Source organism: Solanum tuberosum, unplaced genomic scaffold (genome assembly GCF_000226075.1).
Source record: "Solanum tuberosum cultivar DM 1-3 516 R44 unplaced genomic scaffold, SolTub_3.0 scf00073, whole genome shotgun sequence".
In the NCBI taxonomy this organism is placed as follows: Eukaryota; Viridiplantae; Streptophyta; class Magnoliopsida; order Solanales; family Solanaceae; genus Solanum; species Solanum tuberosum.
This window is the reverse complement of record NW_006239002.1, coordinates 858,504-877,714: the sequence shown is the minus strand read 5'-3', so window position 1 is coordinate 877,714 and position 19,211 is coordinate 858,504. Positions and strand designations below refer to the sequence as shown.

The window sequence follows — 19,211 nt, the reverse complement described above, 5'->3', positions numbered from 1 at the left end:
CCCCCCCCCCCCCCCCACACACACACACGATTTCTGCATATTGCTCATTTGATGTACAACTTTTCACTGTAGAGCAGGATTTCAGTTTTCACTTTGTTTATATATGACAAATATTCCTTCTCTGGGACCTCCTATTGCTCCATGTTTAAGATCAAAGCTGTTTGAAAACAATCATACCCCCCAGAAGCAATAGCAAGAATTTTTTCTAGTGGAACATTTTTAACAATCCATGCAGTTCACTAATATGGATGTCATTTGGCGTCCAAGTATCCCTTTGTGTGTATAAATGCACATTAGTTACTTCACATTGGCATATCTATATCTACTCTACCGATTTCTTAACTTGACGTGTGCTAAACAGGTTATGCTAGATCATATGATGCCACTGGTGGATGAGAGCTGGCGACTGAAATTTGAGAGAGTGAGGGAGAATGGTTTCTCTAGGTTGCAAGGATTTTGGGTGCTTCGGGAGATAGTCCTTCCTATCATCATGAAGCTGCTTACGGCATTGTGTGTTCCATACGTTTTGGCCAGGGGTGTGTTCCCAATACTTGGTTACCCTTTGCTTGTGAACTCTGCCGTTTACCGATTTGCTTGGATTGGGTGCCTTGGTTTCAGTCTCTTCTGTTTCTGTGCAAAGCGTTTCCACGTATGGTTCACCAATCTCCACAATTCTATACGCGATGATCGTTATTTGATTGGTCGAAGACTTCATAATTTTGGGGAAGAGGTACTTCAAAGGCATAATGAAGTAGAGGTGGGTGGAGAGGGGGAGATCCCTCTACTGAATGGGGGGGATGTTGAGGAGGTTGCTGATATAGGACTAAGACACAGGCGTGGTATTATGCAAGATGCTTGAAGTCTGTACCAGTCATGATCCTCAGCTGCTCAATAAGGTTTGTGGAGGTGGAGGGAGGGGTTAGGGGTAAGGGTAGGCTGAACAAATTGCAAAATGGATTAAGTATTATTTTGCTTCTCGGAAGTAGAGAAACCAATTTGTATTAGTTTTGAGCAGTTTCTCTATCAGTAATGTTTACTACTTGTGAATATGTACTCTTTTAACTTGGTGCTGACATAATTAGTGGATTCAATTTCAGGGGAGTCTAGTTTGTCTACTTTCTTTTTGGAGCACTCTTTCCCATTGTATGCAAGAGTAGAAATTAATCTCACTTACAAGTGACAAAAATCAATATAAGCAGTCATTTTGTCCCAGGTCAATGGTTGTGAAGATAACCAAGAGTTCTTTCGAATTATTTAGTAGTTAATAATAAACGATAATTTGGAACACACAAAGTACCAGAAGACTGTACGTTTTTTTTTTTTCAAAAATTGCCAGTACCCCACATTCTGACCTTTAAAATTTCAAAATTATTGCTCCTTTTCGAAACCTTTGTATGCTTTAAGACAGAATGATTCTATTACCTATCTCAATCTTTTTCTCCAAGCGTGTGTTTACTGGCAATTTATTTCAAAGTATTGATTGACAGAAATACGTGTGACATGATATGTAGATACAAAGGTCATTAATAGTTAACTCCATAACGTGTTACTGTTAGTAGCAGACAATGTAACACCAATATGTGTACTATTCACTTTAGTTTTAATAAACGCAGTGTCCAGACCAACTTGCATGCACTTCAACATCCACGAGATATCTGTTGAACTCCCACCAACAGTTAACAATCTAGACAAATGAAAGTGCTGCTATCCACCATAAAACTATTATACTAGAAATTGAAATGGCAGTTTCAAAACATGCACCCGAAAACCCACCCCCACACACTGAGGACGTTGTAATGAAAGAAGTTATCAAACAAACACAGCCAAATAAATAATCCAAAATAAACAAGAAAATCCATAAATAAAAAATACCAGCGCAAAGGTTCTGATAAACCAAGTTGGATGTCCAACAAATTCCAAACTGAACCAAAATGCAACCCAACAATATCTGATAGTCAAACACTTAAAGTCTAAGAATGTCTTTTAAGAGAAGTCAGATTTTCTGGGTGAAGAAAATCCAGAATTAAAAGCACACTAGAAACGAACAAATAATTGATGGCGACCAACATTGGATATCGTCAGAACTCAAGAAACCAGACCATCATTCAGTGACAATGAAGCCAACTGATCAGCAGCATTACTGGCCTGCTGCTGAGGAACATTCCTCAGAACATCCATCGCCTCTGCAACCTTGGCTTTCAGAGCCTCAGGAGACTCAAGCAAGTGCAATACCTCTGTCTGGTCCATCTCCAAAAGCATGCCAGTTACCTTCGCTGCTGTTTCTGGTTCAAGCTGTTCGACCAAGGGGTACAGATTTTCACCTAGCATCTGCAGACAAACCACAGCAATTATCCAAAGGGGAAAGTAAAGCATGATCAACACTCACCAGTTTCAACTTTTAACATCTATATTTTTCTGTTGGCATTTAGACGTTAAGAACAAGTTACATAGGACTGGATACACCTCTTCTTTATAAGTTTATTTAAAATAAAAGGGGGAGAGAGAGAAAAGGCAGCATCAGGAAAATTCATCCAGAAATCTGACATCATTTTTCTAAAGTGAAGTGCTGTAAAAAAAAAGAATGTCTTCGATAGTATTTAACAAGATCCTCCCTCCACTGCTTTTAGTAGAACTTGGGTTGGCTGTACATTACATAATTTGAGAGAATGGTTGAATTAACTATCTGTGTTGCTTGGTAGACATAAATGTCTTGTCAAATTTGGAATGATCTGGTATTATTAGTATGCATTTGGCAATTAAACTTTGGCATTTCTCAAGTCCATACTCTTCAGGTGAACCAAAAGGAAAATAAAGGGAGAACAATTAAAGAAAAAATGAAAGACCAGCATAATACCTTCGCCCCATAGCTTATAGGAACCAAACCTATCTACAAGTAGAACCAAAACTGCATTGACATGCTTAACTTGAATTTATCAAACTCTTGAAACTATTTCAGTTTAATAGGAAAAATAAGTTCGGATATGTTAAAAGGTTAATTGGAGGAAGAGCTTGATGTTTCCAATCCCAAAGTTCTAAATAGTCCAATTCTAGCTGGCATTTTGGGTTGTGAAGTAGGATCACTACCAAAAAAGTATTTGGGATTATTCCTTGGAGCTAAGAACTAAGGTGCAGACATGTGAGAGAGGGTACTTGATAAATGTGAAAGGAAATTGCCAAGAGGAAAGCTCAGTATTTATCTATAGGGGAAAGGGTCATTTTGGTGAACATTGTCCTGGACTCCCTCCCCACATACATCATGTTCTTAGTTCCTATTCCAGTCAAAGCAAAAAGGGTAAGAAGAATTGATCAGCGGAGGAATTTAATTTGGGAGGACAGCAGGGAGACATAAAGACTTCATCTTGTTAAATGGAAGACTCTCATTTCCAGCAAGAGAGTTGGAGGTATGACATCAGTAATCTAACACTACATAACAAGAGACTTAATGAAATGGCTTTGGAGATACAACATCAAGAAGCAAGCTTTACAGAGACGGGTCATCAGTTACATGGGTGAGCAATTGGAATCCGCAAGGCATCTCTGGGAGAAAATTGTAACAAGCACGGGTTTTGAGATGAGAAATGGGAGAACTTCATTCTGGAATGATTTCTAGCTTGGTCACGAAGCACTGAAAGCCCTTTTCCCTGATTTATTTTTCCTCTCATCTTCACCTAATGCCACAATAGAAGAACATTGGAGCTCTAAGGGTTGGAACTTATCCTTCAGAAGGCTTCTCAATGACTGGGAGGTTAACAGAATCACTGATTCTAGAAGGCTTTACTTGCAGTGTTGTCAAAGGGAGCAACCACTCAAAATTCACAGTCACAGCAGCATACAACTATCTTTTTTTTTGAAATTAAGCAGCATACAACTATCTATCATCTACAGGGCAGTCCAGCACCACTCAAAGTTCAGTTTTTCATGGCTAGTAATAAGAAAACCTTTATTAGACATCTCTGGCAACTTTTTGTAGAGTTAGTTGAAACTACTTGGGTGATGCCTAAGGACACTTTTGGCCTGACATGCAGATGGAACAGTATCAACTACTTGGGTGATGCCTAAGGACACTTTTGGCCTGACATGCAGATGGAACAGTATCAACTACTTGGGTGATGCCTAAGGACACTTTTGGCCTGACATGCAGATGGAACAGTATCAACTACTTGGGTGATGCCTAAGGACACTTTTGGCCTGACATGCAGATGGAACAGTATCAACTACTTGGGTGATGCCTAAGGACACTTTTGGCCTGACATGCAGATGGAACAGTATCAACTACTTGGGTGATGCCTAAGGACACTTTTGGCCTGACATGCAGATGGAACAGTATCAACTACTTGGGTGATGCCTAAGGACACTTTTGGCCTGACATGCAGATGGAACAGTATGAAGGGGAGAACATGTCACAAGGAATGGTGGAAGATTGTTCCAACTTGCATTTGATGGGAAATATTGAAGGGGATGAATGCAAGATAATTTGGAGGCAAGAGCAGCCCAACCCAGAAAATCATGAGAATATGAATTTCTTTTTTTTTTTTGATAACCAAGAGAACATACATTTCTCTTTTTTATTTTTGGTGTAAAGAACAATTTGTAGATGATGCAACATCATTGAAAGATCTTTTGCTTCCTTGTAAGAATTACTGGGGTTTGTACTTGTAAATATTAGATATCAGCCCTGATTCGGGAGCTGATGAATATAACATGTTACCATCCTCAAGAAAATAGTCAAAAGGTGCAACTTTTCTTTGTTTCCCTACACCTTTCAAATTTTATTTTCGACCAAGAAGCCTTTATAAATTTATCTCTTTAGGCAGGAAACTCGAGCTAAAAACTATGGTGATGAAACAGGAAAACAGAAAAGGACAATTCCTTCCATGTTCATGGAAATCAGCTTTAGCTCTTATAGAAGGAGAATCATACCGTCCTTTGCTCTGTTGGAGAAGCATTAGCCAGAGCAGTAGCCAAAGCCCCTACTGGAATTGGTTGGGCAATTCCTGCATCACGCACAGGCATGCCACCCATATCATATGGGACAGAGAACATGCCACCACCTACTCCTGGAAAGCCAACATCAGGAAGGCCACGTCCTGGAGGATATCGATATCCACGCCCCCTCGGAAACATCTGATATGAAATCAAACTCTGAGCACTTCTATAAACACACCATACAAATGACAACCAAATTTGCCACAAACCTGTTGCTGCATCAGCGGAACTGGCTGCTGTCCTTGCTGCAATGGAACAGCACCTCCACGTCGGCCACCCGGACGTTGACCTTGCTGCCCTTGCTGAACCATGGGCATAAAGAAATTCGGCATAGGGCCCCCACCAGGCCTCATTCCAGGTACAAGTTGCTGCTGATATCCAAAACCAGCCTGACAAGTAAAAAAAAAGTAGATGAGCACAATTCAATTTTATCAGCAACACTTCAAATTCCAAATTAGCTCGGGTATGTGGTTCCAGTTGATCATACGAATCCTCATTAACTCAAAGCCAGACAATATTTAAATGCGATTTGAGTACAAGATAAATGAACAAAATAATAATATTTTCTTTCATTCTATCATTTATTTGAAATGTTTTCTCTTCATCTTTAACTTCCTAGTCTTTTTAGATCACCCTCTAAAACTATTGAGTTGTAATCACAGGACAAGGCATCAGCAACTCATCAATACTCTCCGTCTAATAAGCCTCCTACTCACATTAAAACTTTTCAGTGATAGCAAGGAATATCCAAACAACGTCAGAAAATATGTCTCGCATGCTTCAGAAAAATTTATAGAGGAGCTTGAGAGCTCTCATTATAAAATGAGGAATGTTAAACTCGTATCCTCTAATCTCAACCACATCCATCAGACAAGGTGCCAACTTCAAATACAGAAAAGACAATCTAGGACATAACATCTGAGACTACTTGTTATTAGTCTCAGATGTTATGTCCTACATTGTCTTTTCTGTATTTGAAGTTGGCACCTTGTCTGATGGATGTGGTTGAGATCTGAGACTACTTGTTAGTTAGCAAAACAATTGAGAAGCGCTCATCAACATCAGAAAATGAGACATGCAAGATTCAAAAGGTACTAAGTTACGAGAGCATTTAAACCGGATATCCACAACGATTTATTACTTGTGGGGGAAGCATGGCTGGTTGTGGCTGGCCGTAGAATATTTGTTGACCTAGACCAGGACCGCCAGGAGGATACATAGGCATTCTAGGTGCAACTGTAGATGCCATTCCAATTGGACGCATCTGAGAAAACTGAGCCTACATTTTCAAACAAAGAAAAATAATATGTATTAGTATCACCATGTAAGGGACTATAGAGTAAATAAGATAAGTTGGTAAATGCCTACTAAATTGATATATCTAGCAAGCATGGAGCAGAGCTTATATTCAAAAGAGGCAAGATAACCTATTGTCACTACGGTGATATATGGGAGGTTAGAATAGCTACACAATAAAAAGATTTGAATTCACCATCAATTTATCATCTATTTTTTTTTAAAATGACACTTTTGGTTCAGGACACCAGCTGTAACAACGCCCCAAAGGCTTTCTCTCTTTTTGGTTTTCTTTGCTCAGTTGTGAAAAACTCAAAAGTAATTCAATGGATTATTAAACAAAAACAAATCTTTAAGATGGTAAAAGATTTGGTTACTAATTCAGTCAGAAGTTGACAAAGTCAACAAATAAGCAAAGGCTCTCTTGCAAAATCAGATAACAAATTCAGAAAGAGATAGCATTGAACAGAGACAAACTACATGCACTTTTTTTTCAATTCTTTAAGCCCAAAGAAAGATGAATAGAAATACCTGTAACCTTGCTCTTCTCTCTTCCTTGCGTTGCGCAAGGGCAACATACAGAGGTTTGCTAACAATCATCTTTCCATTCATCTCTGCAAGCTGCAAAGGAAAGAATTAAAAGTTAAAGCTCTATCTTGCCCGTGTTCAGTTGACTTTTACCTGCTGAATTAAAAGAGTTAAACTAACACACCGCTCTTGAAGCCTCTTCGGGAGATGAGAATGCAACAAATCCTGATCCTTTGCTTCCTCCACTAGGATCTCTCATAACCTATTTGAATAAACAGCAAATGTCAAAAAAAAAAACTCTACATTGCCAGTATACCCTCATTGTTGATGAATACAACTTTACAATTTTCAAAAAATAAATAAATCTACATTTCCAATCAAATTGGAGAACTGGAGATTTATTTAAAATTTGAAAAACAGAAAAGGCAACTCACCTTGCATGAAGTGATTGTGCCATATGTAGAGAACATTTCCTTGAGCTTGTCATCACTAATGCTGTCATCTAAATTTTTTATGTATAGATTCAAACCTTGTGATTTATCAACTGCCTCCTTGGCACTTTGCTCATATCGATTTTTCAATTCCATTTCCCTCTCTGATTTCTTCTGAGCTCTTCCTACAAACCATTCTTTGTTATCAAATTTGTGACCATTCAAAGCCTCAACTGCTCTCGCAGCATCTTCAGCATTTTCAAAGTTAATAAATCCAAAGGACCTAGATTTTCCATCTTCATCCTTCATAATTGCAATGCTAGTAATGGTACCAAATTCACCAAAGGCTTTCTTGAGATCTTCTTCTAATGTTGCTTCAGATAAATTTTTCACAAAGACATTGGTAAATCTTGTCTTATCTACAGCACTATCTCTTTCTTGCTTACGAACGAAGGGTCCAACATATACTTGCTTGTCATTCAGCAGCATACCATTCAGTTTCTCAATAGCTTTTTGGGCAGCATCCTCACCGTCATACTGCACAAACCCATACCCCTTGGACTGACCTGATGAATCCACAGCTACCTTACAAGACAGGATATTTCCAAATGCAGAAAATGTATCATGTAGTGCTTTGTGGTCAATTGCCTTGTCCAAATTCTAAAAAAACAAACAGCAAAGGAAGTAGGTTGAGAATATGGTAAAAAAGCTTCCAATCCATCAAACAAGACAAAATCTCTACAGATTCCATAAAAAGACCTTAATAAATATGTTTGCAGTGCCACTTCTTCGAACAGTTGGGTCCCGGTTTGAGTACATTATCCTGATGGGCTTTCCACTGAGAGGAGTAAAGTTTAGCACTTCCAAAGCCCTTGCAGCTGTTACGAATACAATTGTTAAAATTGTCAATAAGACACCAAACAAAAAATAGGGTAAATGTGTTCAAGAAACACAATAAAAAACCTAAAAGTGAACGGGAGGGATGATTTGCTAAAGCATTCTTTTTTTTCCTTGCCACTACTGGTGATGGTTGTCTTTTTTAGTCTATTAGTGAAGCTGACTAACATTTTGTAGTGCTTTGGACACGAAAAAACTGACGACTAACAGATGCATAGGCAGAATACTATAAGAGACTGATTTGGTGATTAAAAGGTACCTTCATTCCACTTGGAAAATTGTGATGGACATGATAGCATAATATGTGCACAAACTTGCCACAACACAAGGAATATCAGCACAGGAACATACACACACATGTACATACTTATCAAATAACTGAACAGTCAGGCACTCAAGCGTGCACCAACACAAAATTAGGTGGTAAGGTCAAACTGGAAATTAGTCCAGTTGTACTCAAATAAGAAAAAAGCTCTAGGACTACAGGATATTAAATATCAAGGATTCACACTTCCATCTTACAGAAAAGGGTTGAAAAAAACAACCAAAAAAAACAGCCAGTTGTAACTTTCTCATTTGTCTAACTGATATATTCTAGGTTGCTAATCCAAAAGAGTCACTGCAAGCAGCACAATTGCAGTTGCAATACAATAGGATACTCGCAGTTTATTTTCCCAAATGGTGTTCTATAAGTCATCACACACATACAACAAAAAAATTCTTACTGAAGAGGCCGACTGTTGATATATGGAGAAAGTTACCTTTAAACATGAAAAAAAAAATAAAGAACCCCTATGTTACCAGTTTCAAAAAGAAAAGTACCCCTCCCAAAAATCACAAAAAAGAGACCATCTTTCTCCCACATAATACAACAGCTTGCACTTACCCAAAAGAAAATTAACACCTAGCTGAGAAATTCACAACTTAGATCATCTAGACCACAAAACACAGGAGAATAATATCATGTGAATACTAGGCTCCTCAATGTAACCTCAAAAGATATTTAAAAAGATGATTTAAATTTTCATTATCAACTCCAGTTGTGGCAATTATTAGTTCAATGCAGGCCAGCAAACCAATTGTGGCAATTATTAGTTCAAATTTCTGGGCATACAAGGAACACCAAAAAACAACAATGATAACAATTACTCCCTCCGTTAAAAAAAAAATGACCTACTTGTTTCATTTTTAGTCTGTTTCAAAAATAATGACCCATTTCCTTTTTTGGCAACACGTGGCATGTTTAAAGCCACAAGATTAAAGGGCATTTTGGTACATTTGACATAACTTTAATTTAGAACCACAAGATTAAAAGTCTTCTTTCTTTTCTTAAACTCCATTCCAAGCCAAACTATATCATTTTTTTTTGAAACAGAGGGAGTATGTTTCAATGACAAACTAGTTGCTGTAGGCCATAATGAATACAAGTAGCTCCATTTAGACAACTATCAATACAGTATTTATTGCATTTACGAAATTAGACAATTCAGTTTCAAAACAAAGCCAGAGTAAAGTCAAGTCAAAAGCGAAAACAAACCATCTTGCGGGTTCCCATAATTGACATAACCATAACCGAGCGACCTCTGGGTAGTCAAATCCCTGCAAACCCTAACCGAAACAACTTGTCCTAGGTGATTGAACAGATCATACAGCTGTGAATCGGTCACATTGACATCAAGGTCACCCACGTACAGAGACGTCACAAACTGGTTCACACCACCAGCATTCGCACCCTGTGGCTGCACCTGAACCTGCGCCATCAAAATTCAACACAAAAACCAAAATAATTTTCTTTTTTCAGATTTTTTTGTGATTTTTTTTTTGACTTCCCTCTCCTCTTTTTATTCGCAGATACAAAATCTCACAATATAAATAAATTCAAAAAGCCGACGTCTATCGAACTCGAAATTGATAGAAGTAGAAGATATACTGAAACCCTAGAAATTTTGATGTTTTTCCGATAGATTATGTTTTTCGCTTTTTTCGATTTTTTAGTAGGATAGATGATAAAGAGAGGAGAGGGAAGGTGGATAGGTCGGAGATCCGACGAGACAAAGGATCGCCGCCGGCAACGCCGAAAAGAGGAAAGGGTTTGTGTAGGAGAAAAAGATAAGGGAAAAATATAGGGCAGCTTTAAACTGCACAATTGCAGAAGAAGGAATAATTTGGGAAGGGTTTGTTTTCCTTATACAAGTTAAAATGGGTTTGGGATTTTTGTGTGTAAGCAAAGCCCTAAGATAATTTACGGAGCAAAATATACGCCGTTCGATTAGGAGGGAAGTGGGCCCCACTTGACGTGGTCCGATGAAATCCCTACTGTTAGCTGGCAGTTGCGATAAGGAGATTTCTTATTGGCTACATGAGCGACTCATTCAACTTCCTCTATTTTAAAATAATTCATAGTATAAGCAAAAAATATTGTTATACTATTGGCAAAAGTAATTTTTAAATTAAATAAATCATAAAATCTAAAATAGTCGATTAGTTAAACATTAGAAAATTATTTTTGTGCGAGTGAGATTGTTAGAGAAATTCCGATTAGGATTTTTTTCTTTTTCGGTTTCCCTCTCGGTGTTCGAAGCTCTGACTAAATTCAAATCGTGCTCTGCAGGGTCCATTCGAGGGTGGCGCTCCCAACAGATTTTCTCCATATTCAGGGCTCTGGTTAAGGGTGAAGCACTCTCACCAGTGCACCACAACCCATGTTGGTTCGATTAGGATTATTCTATAGACTCAACAGACATAGAAACCTTAAGATAAGGAAAATTTGTTATATTAAAAAAAAACTAATGAATAAGAATTAAGATATGAGAATATCAACGAGTCTTCTTCGATACAAAGAAGGGTGGGTTTAAAAAAAATTACGCCAATCAGTGTTGTAACTCTGAGTGAAAATTAATATTGATATCACGTTTAGACATAAATAATTAAAAATTGATTTTGCCCTCATAACCCTCCGCAGCCCGGCAACCTCTAAAGTGAGGCCGACCGAACTCCGACGTCGGCGACTTATGCACTTCTACCACACAAAAAGAAGGAACAAAATTAAGTAGTGAATTAAACGTACCCTATATATATAAAAAGGTATCCTTCGGAAATGGTAAAAAGACGGAATCAAAGGAGTCATCATCAAATTGTGTATTTGTGTTCGGTGACAACGTCTCAACATCATAAGTGTTCCTGTTATATAATAATCAGCAGAATAATCACTCAATTATGTAATTTCTTAATATTCTCGAAACAAACAAAATAAGAAAAACAATTAAAAGAAAATCAAATTGGCCTTAGGAATGTTGGTTGAATTTTTATCCTTTATTAGAACACTCTATAATATACAAAATAATCATTCACTATATTTTAAATATTTAATAATAGTAATCTGATTATTATGTTTAAGAATAGTAATTTGACTATATTTGTCTAATATTTTGGACTTGGAAACAAATTAAATATTATGTATTGATACTTTTCTTATTTGAATTATATAATATAACTTATTTATAGAAAAATAATAATAATACAGACTCAAATCTAACTAAAACCACCATCAAAAATAAAAAGTTTGAGGGATGGTCAACTAAAATGCTTTTGGTTTGGTATGCACATATAAATAGGGGTGAAAAGAATATGAAAAATCGATTGAATCTAACCGAATCGAACTAATTTATCTTATTTTTTCAATAAAATCGTGAACTTTTATTTAAGTGTATAATCATTCCGAATAATGGAGATGTTCTTTTTTATTTATGAAAAAAATCAAAACAATTCCGAACCGAACCGAATAATTTATATATTAATAATATGTTAAATTTAATATATAAATAAATTTTATAATAATTTCCAAATATAAATAACCTAAGTCCTAGGCCGCCAGTGATTAGACAACTTTGGATTTTTGCTTTTTAATTAACTTTTATTTAATTAAGTTTAAAATTACAAGATTCTATAATAGATACTCTATTAAACAATACAACAAAAGCTATGTAAACACTCCTATTAAATGTTTAAGATCAAACAATACGGCAACAAAGTTTTACATTTTTGTCTTCTTGATGAAGAATTAAAGTACTTTTTTCAAGAACATATTTGCAAAAGAAATATTTTAATAGTAGTATATTTTGAGGTGATATTTCAAAAGTAAAAAATTAACCGAACCTACCGATACTGAAGAGAAACCAATATGATTGGAATGATTTAAAAAAAAGAGTAAATTTTAGGTTTAGCAAACATAAAAAAACATATTTGTATGCTATAGTTATAGTTTGTATAATTGCGTTTCATAGCAAACTTTATGTTTGCTATGGCTATTAATATGTATATTTCGGTATACATATACAAAAGATCAATTGTATAATCTGTTTTCGGTATACATATATAAAAGAATCAATTGTATAATATGTGTTTGTATAAAGCGAGAAAGAGAGAAAGACAAAAGAAAATTTGAGTAGGGAAAGATTTGTATTTGTATAATTATAAGTGTATAAGATGAAAATATATGTATTCGTATTTTTTTATATTCAATTTTCTCTCGTTTTATACAAACACAAGCGCAAATTATACATTTGTGTTTGTATAAAGTGAGAGAGGTGAGTAAGAGTGGCGAGCGAGATCTGGGAGAATGACGAGCGAGATTCTCTGGGAGAGATGCGAACGAAAAGACATGTATATAGATTCTCTAGGGAGATTGGTTTTATCTTTTATGTATGTTTATTTCAGCATTCATTATCAACATATGCACTAGTATTTTTCACTTTTTTTAACCTAAAAAATAATATTTCTTTTTCTATACAATTTTTTCATACGAATTTTAAAAACAAAAAAAAAATCATAAAATTTTAAAAGTGAAAATAAAGGCAAAAGTTAATAATGTGAGGATAAGATAAATATTTATATATAAAATTAATTAGAATAATTTGTTCAAATTGAAGGAAAGTAAAAATTTAAGGTATAAATATTTTCTACTACTTTTTATTAATTTTTTTTATGTTTGTCGAAGATTATAAATTTTCGTTGACCAGATCTATAGGAACTGGACTATCTACTGTTTTTTAAGTTCTATTGGATGTAAATGGTTTTCACTAATATCCTAATTCACCTTTGGAAGAGATATTATGCATTTTTGAACAAACATCTCATAAATAAGATTTACTTTACTATTCTTTAAAAATATTTATTTTGGTTATGATGTTTGACCAGTTTTTTAGAATATACAAATATTTATGTATAGCAACATAATATATGTCTTGATATTATGCATTTTTGAACAAACATCTCATAAATTAGATTTACTTTACTATTCTTCAAAAATATTTATTTTGGTTATGATGTTTGACCAGATTTTTAGAATATACAAATATTTATGTATAGTAACAGAATATATGTCTTGATATGAGAAGAAGTTTGATTTTTTTTTTCTCTTGAAGCACAAATTTAAAGTATTTTAAAAATTTAAGTCAAAAGTTATCTTACCATAACATTGTATTTTTATTACCATGTGTAGTATGAAATAAAAAATTGGTATGATAATATTTAATTTACAATATCGTATGATAATATAATAACATAAAATTATATAAATAAATTAATAGTTTGAAATAATTACAAACGCTATTAAAGAAACTCATATAAAATAAAACTTCTAACATGATTATACAAGTACAAATAATCTAATACTTTAACTTTCTAATAATAAAATATTCATTATTTCTAAAAAAATTTTTAATCATATTATACAATTTACTTCCCAAAAGAAAATAAACAATAAAACTTATTAGTATTATAATAAGAACATCACTCTACCATGATAAAAATAAAATTACTTTCAAATAACTAAATAAAATATGATAATTTTGATACATATAACAAAAACATGAAGACAAATGATAAGTGAAAAATAAAATTTTGCTATTTTTTAAAAAAAAAAAATGTTATGCAATATATAATCACCTTCACTATGTTACTAAATAGTAAAGATACGATACTACAACTTGTTATTTGAGTTACTCTCAATCTTTTTATATCTATAGATTAAAAAGTTATTAAGTATCATTCATTTATTCAAGAATTATGAGGGTCAACAATGTTAACTAAAGATTTTAACACATAATTTGTGTAAGACGTTAGGCGAGCTCCGAGCATTGGACGTTGGGCATGTTGAGGATGTACATTCAGACGCTTAGTATGCAAGTCTTAGGCCTTATTTGTTTGCACTTAATGGAGGTCTGAATCTTAATCATTCAGATTCAACCCATTAAGTATGTTTGACTTTTAGGTCTGAATGTGAATGATTATGATTCAGCCCATTAAGTCCATTTGTTGTTTTTTTCAAAAAGCCTCTTAATGGACCTGAAAAGTTTTGAACGAATCAGATCTGTAGTAGAGTTTTAACACCATTTAGACTTATTTAATAAGTTATAAAATAATATTGTATTGCCTCTCTCGGTCTTTGCATGACTTTTGCTCTCTCAACTACAAATTTTCTTCATCTCTTTTTTCAATCAAACACCAATTTTTTTCTCTTTAACCAGTAAGTTTTCATAATCTCTACAAGTATTTTTTTTATATTAATAATTTTCTTAGGGTGTATTGATGTTTGTCAAGAACACTTGTTGCAATAATTTTTTTAGTGTATTGATGTTCATCAAGGGTTTTGAGTGAAAAAATACTATTCATAATTAAAAATAATAACTATGTATACATATCTACATCCCAATCTTCAGTTTTAGCTGGAAAAAAAAGTTTTGGGGAAGAAAAAAAACTTATTCGTCTGATGGAAATTGATGAGAAGATGATTATTGCTCTAGAGTTATTAATTAAAAAAATAGTGCACCTACACTTGAAGAATATATGGAAAAATTAGATAGACTTGGATGGGAATAGCCATTATACAATACATGTGTTAGTATATTTTGTGAAAGTGTCTGCTACAAAAAAACATGAATGACGTAAAAGGTTCACAAGTTAGAGAATTGGATTAAGGTTATTGGAAAAAAAATAAGAATTCTTTAGTTTTTCTAATTAGCCAAAATATATGTTAAGCGCTTATAATGTGATACCTTATTTATTATTTTTTGACTAGTATCTATCATACTTATTGAACTTTTTGATATTATATTGTGCCTATAAAATGTTTTTTATTCGTGCTTTTTTTTATGTTATGCTTGATGATTATGATATTTTTTTAATCAAAAAGTAATATTTTTTATTGAAAATGATTTTTTTATAACATTTTATTAATATAATGTTTGATTTCATATGCACATTTAGATATTGAAAACAAACAATAATCATTCAGTGTTCAGATTTGGAGACCACATCTTAATATTCAGATGTATATTCAGATCTAGACACCTAGCTTTTAAAGCAAATCTTAATATTCAGATTCAAATATCTTAATCTTAATAAAAACAAATGAGGCTTTACAGAACTAAGCCCCATACTCAAATCTCAGGACGTTTTGCTAGAGCCCCGCCTAGGCAAAGCCCTGAGGCGAATGGGTATGTTACTCTTAATTCTCACCGACCTCCCTGGGCGGTTTGTGAGTAACGGTCACTCTCCCAGACTCACGGCGTTGTAAGAAAAGTAAAGGGAACTTTCACACGCAACGCTTTTTATTCCGCTGTAGAACAGTGACTCTTCTTTCCTCACGATTCTTTTCCTTCTTCACATTAATTAACACGATTTCCGCGCAATATTTTCTCTTTGAATGAATCAGATCAACAACTCTGCAACAATACCAACATTTTCATCCTTCAATTTCAATGGAGTCCGTTCTCAATTTCAACTCAATTTCTCCGATTTGCGTACTTAACTATCGCCTTTTTCCGGCCACGCTCTCTTGCTCGGTCCGTCCACTTTCAGGAGATCCATCCGTTGCTAAATCTCGCCGATGTTTATCTCAACAGAAACTTTCTCGATCTCTTCCTCCGGCGTCTCTTCCTTCAACCTCCGCTAATGCCGCTGCTTCTACTTCAAATTCTCAGTCTGTAAGTGGACGCCTTACTATTCGTTTTTTTTTTCTCTCTTAGTTATGTTTCAGATTTACCAGAGAATATCTCCGTTTTGGTCACCAAGATTATATCAGACGCGTTTATTGTTAATATTAACCAATTTTTTTTAATCGAGCGATCCAAGTAACTTGAGTTACCTCTCTGTTACATACCTGGTTTCCAGGTTTTTTCTCTAAGAAAACTAATCGTTCTATGTCTCAGAATTTAAATTTTGAGAGTGAAACAAGTTTTTCTTGATTAGATTTTTTGGTGTATGCCTTTTAAAATATTTTAAGTTAACCTTTGCAATTTATTGGACTTATTTTATTTCAAGAAACTTATAACTTCTATGTCCAAATTCAGAAGTTTGAATCTCAAAATTCCTTGAATCTTGAAATTTCAACAGTGCCACATAAATTGACAGTATATTAGATATTATTCATGGCTGAGTTTCCCGTTGATTGAGCAGAACTATGGTGTTAAGGTATTTGAGTACTGTGAATAACAATAATTAACACTTGTTGCAACACTCACATAGTATGATTTAGTATGCTGCATCACATGTCTAGCTTGATTTCCAATAATTAATGCTTTCAATACTCATACTATGATTTGGTATGCTGCACCATATGTTTAGCTTTTGCATCAACTTTGTATTTTTTTCATTGATATATACAAGAAGCTAAATTTAACCAAATATCGAAACATATCACATTACACATCAACATGTACAAAGATATTCAAGAGTAGGAGGAGAGGGAGGTCGGGATAGAGGTAGAAGAACTGCTTTGATGTTAACCATCCTTATTTTGCTAGTTTTTTTTGGTCGGAGAAATTTCTCCAATTTTGTGAGTTGCTCAACCTAATGAGTTACTTTTGACTTTTCAGCCAAGCGATGGACATTACTCAGTTGGTGACTTTATGACTAGAAAAGAAGATTTACATGTAGTAAAAACTACAACTAAAGTTGGTGAAGGTACTTCTGGATTTGCTTCCCTGGTTTAAAGTTTAAAGACACATATGGAAATATCTTTTTGATAAATTTAACTGTAAACATGCTCATAATTCTGTTTTCCTTTATTTCTGCAATTTGATCTGCAGCCCTTGAGATGCTTGTGGAAAAAAGAGTTACTGGGCTTCCTGTAGTTGATGATGACTGGAAATTGGTAATTCCTCTTAATTTACTTCCATAAGCTCTTGGAAAGATGTATGTTAATAGCTTACATAGTCCATATCTTCCATGTGTGGAATGATGAGTATTTTAATAGATGTATGTTATACTCTAGCAATGTTCGTAAATTGATTCCATGAGCTCAGGGAAAATATCATTTTTCCTCCATGATTGCATTAAGATATTCTGCAAACAAGTACAGTCTGATCTTTGTGAGTGAAAAGTACTAGGAAGGGATCACTATTATGTGAAAGGTTTCACCTTCATTTTATATGTCCTTATTTTGGGGCATAGGGAAATCATCTTCACATTTGGCTTCTTCCATGAAGAGGTGCGAGGGAAGTTTATTCCTGTAATTGAAATGATACCTTGTGCCAGGATGCCTCTTCACTGGGACAAGTGTAAGCTGAATGTTAACAATTTGCAACATGCTGTTTCATGTTAGCCATGTTGATTAAGAAGCAATGAGCCGAGGGTGGGGGAAACTCTTCTGATTAGTCAATCCAGAAATGTCATATCTTCTATCATCTTTTCATTTTGAAAATATTTTTGTGGCTTACTAGCTAATCAATTTATACACAAGTCAAATGGGAGTTCTGTTGACTTCTCTAATCTGACTTTGGTATTGTTCAAACTGTTTAAGCAACTTAATCCCTAGATAAAATGTGAGAGATGTCTGGAGGCTCCCCTCTGAAAAACACTTCATTTATCACCTTAGTGTTCTGACCTGGGCTCTCCGCTTCTCCCCAGTTCCTTTTAAACAGGTGCTTTCCTGGTATGTGAAATCCTATTGCTAATTGAAACTACCAGGATATTATTACGATCATCAAAATAGTTCAGAGATGTCTTACTAGTTACTAGCTATTATCTCAACTAGTATACATGCCCGCGCGTTGCGCGGATGATTTAAAATGTAATAATTTTATAATTAAAAATAACTAATAAAATATTATATAGCTTTTAATTTTTATTTTTATATATATATATATATATATATATATTATGTTGAATTCTTTTAAGGATAATCAAACATCAAATACTTCAAATAATTTTACGTGTCTATACTTTATTCTTTTTATGTCATTTGAATAAAAAAACTATGTTAATAATTTATTAATTCTAAGTAACTACAATAACACTTAAAATAAATAAATCAATTTAATCCCATGGGAGATAAAATAGACCTTGTATTGTTATATTGAAGTAGTTGCTAATTTCCTATAAAATAGATTTAAGAAAAGTGTGATCTAATTTTTTAGTGATATCTATAATTTTGAGTTTGTAATGTTTTATTTTTCAATTTACAAATTAAAATACTTTGAATTATGAAATTTTTAAAAGGAAAAAGTAGTATTGAAATGAAAATAAATATGAGTAGGAAAGTATGGCACAAATTTAGGCTTGTTTTAGTTCTAAAATTTAAATATTACTTTCAGTTATTGTTTGGAATTATTCTAATATTCAATTCAATATTGATCTAAGATATATCAATTTTATTGATAATTATTTTTATATTTTGTGAAATATCAATTAAATATTTTATATGTATAAATAAATTTTGAATTTGAATTTATATGATTGTTATTCAATATTTTAATATTTTGGTCTATTACTTTCCTTTAATACAATACAATTAATTTTTCTAGTAAAATTTTGTTTATTTTAAACTTCCAATTGTTATAAATAATCAATTTAACCCTTTTGGGAGGTAAAACTGACCTTGCAATTGTTATAAAAGAGTAATTTCTATTTTGATATAAAGTAGAGTTTTAAAAAGTGTGATTTAATTTTTAGTGGTATCGTACGTTAATTTTGAGTTTGCAATGTTTTATTTTAATTTGTTAAATTTTGTTTTTGGATTCAATTTACAAATAAAAATACTCTGCCTTTATGAAATTTTTAAAAGAAAAAAAA

General features: G+C 33.7%; 3 protein-coding genes across 4 annotated transcripts in view; 2 read left to right on the top strand and 1 right to left on the bottom strand.

The window, feature by feature from the left end:
• LOC102585474 (probable E3 ubiquitin ligase SUD1) overlaps positions 1-1,115 on the top strand; it is a 7,631-nt gene extending 6,516 nt beyond the window's left edge. For both annotated transcript variants that reach the window (XM_015308270.1, XM_006346331.2), the window contains exon 9: positions 362-1,115. In XM_015308270.1, coding sequence (XP_015163756.1) covers positions 362-859 — 498 coding nt within the window. In that variant the 3' untranslated portion in view covers positions 860-1,115. The remainder of the gene's footprint in view (positions 1-361) is intronic.
• A 717-nt stretch (positions 1,116-1,832) lies between these two features.
• LOC102585145 (polyadenylate-binding protein 8-like) lies at positions 1,833-10,326 on the bottom strand. The gene is made up of 9 exons (XM_006346330.2): positions 9,676-10,326; positions 8,001-8,119; positions 7,245-7,901; positions 6,995-7,072; positions 6,814-6,903; positions 6,128-6,265; positions 5,196-5,375; positions 4,921-5,124; positions 1,833-2,328 (listed from the first exon to the last, which is right to left on the bottom strand). Exons 1-9 carry the CDS (start codon positions 9,896-9,898, stop codon positions 2,086-2,088), a joined length of 1,932 nt encoding a protein of 643 aa, XP_006346392.1. The 5' UTR covers positions 9,899-10,326; the 3' UTR covers positions 1,833-2,085.
• A 5,372-nt stretch (positions 10,327-15,698) lies between these two features.
• LOC102584828 (CBS domain-containing protein CBSX1, chloroplastic-like) overlaps positions 15,699-19,211 on the top strand; it is a 9,259-nt gene continuing 5,746 nt past the window's right edge. The window contains exons 1-3 of the mRNA XM_006346329.2: positions 15,699-16,123; positions 17,015-17,102; positions 17,228-17,292. Coding sequence (XP_006346391.1) covers positions 15,899-16,123; positions 17,015-17,102; positions 17,228-17,292 — 378 coding nt within the window. The 5' untranslated portion in view covers positions 15,699-15,898. The remainder of the gene's footprint in view (positions 16,124-17,014; positions 17,103-17,227; positions 17,293-19,211) is intronic.

Excerpts from the sequence above, each read along its gene's own strand:
- LOC102585145 (XM_006346330.2), bottom strand. The coding sequence starts at position 9,898 with ATGGCGCAGGTTCAGGTGCAGCCACAGGGTGCGAATGCTGGTGGTGTG. Across the intron at positions 8,120-9,675 it reads TTATGGGAACCCGCAAGATG|CTGCAAGGGCTTTGGAAGTG; the intron begins GTTTGTTTTCGC and ends TATTCGTAACAG. Across the intron at positions 5,376-6,127 it reads CAGCCATGCTTCCCCCACAA|GCTGGTTTTGGATATCAGCA; the intron begins GTAATAAATCGT and ends TTTACTTGTCAG.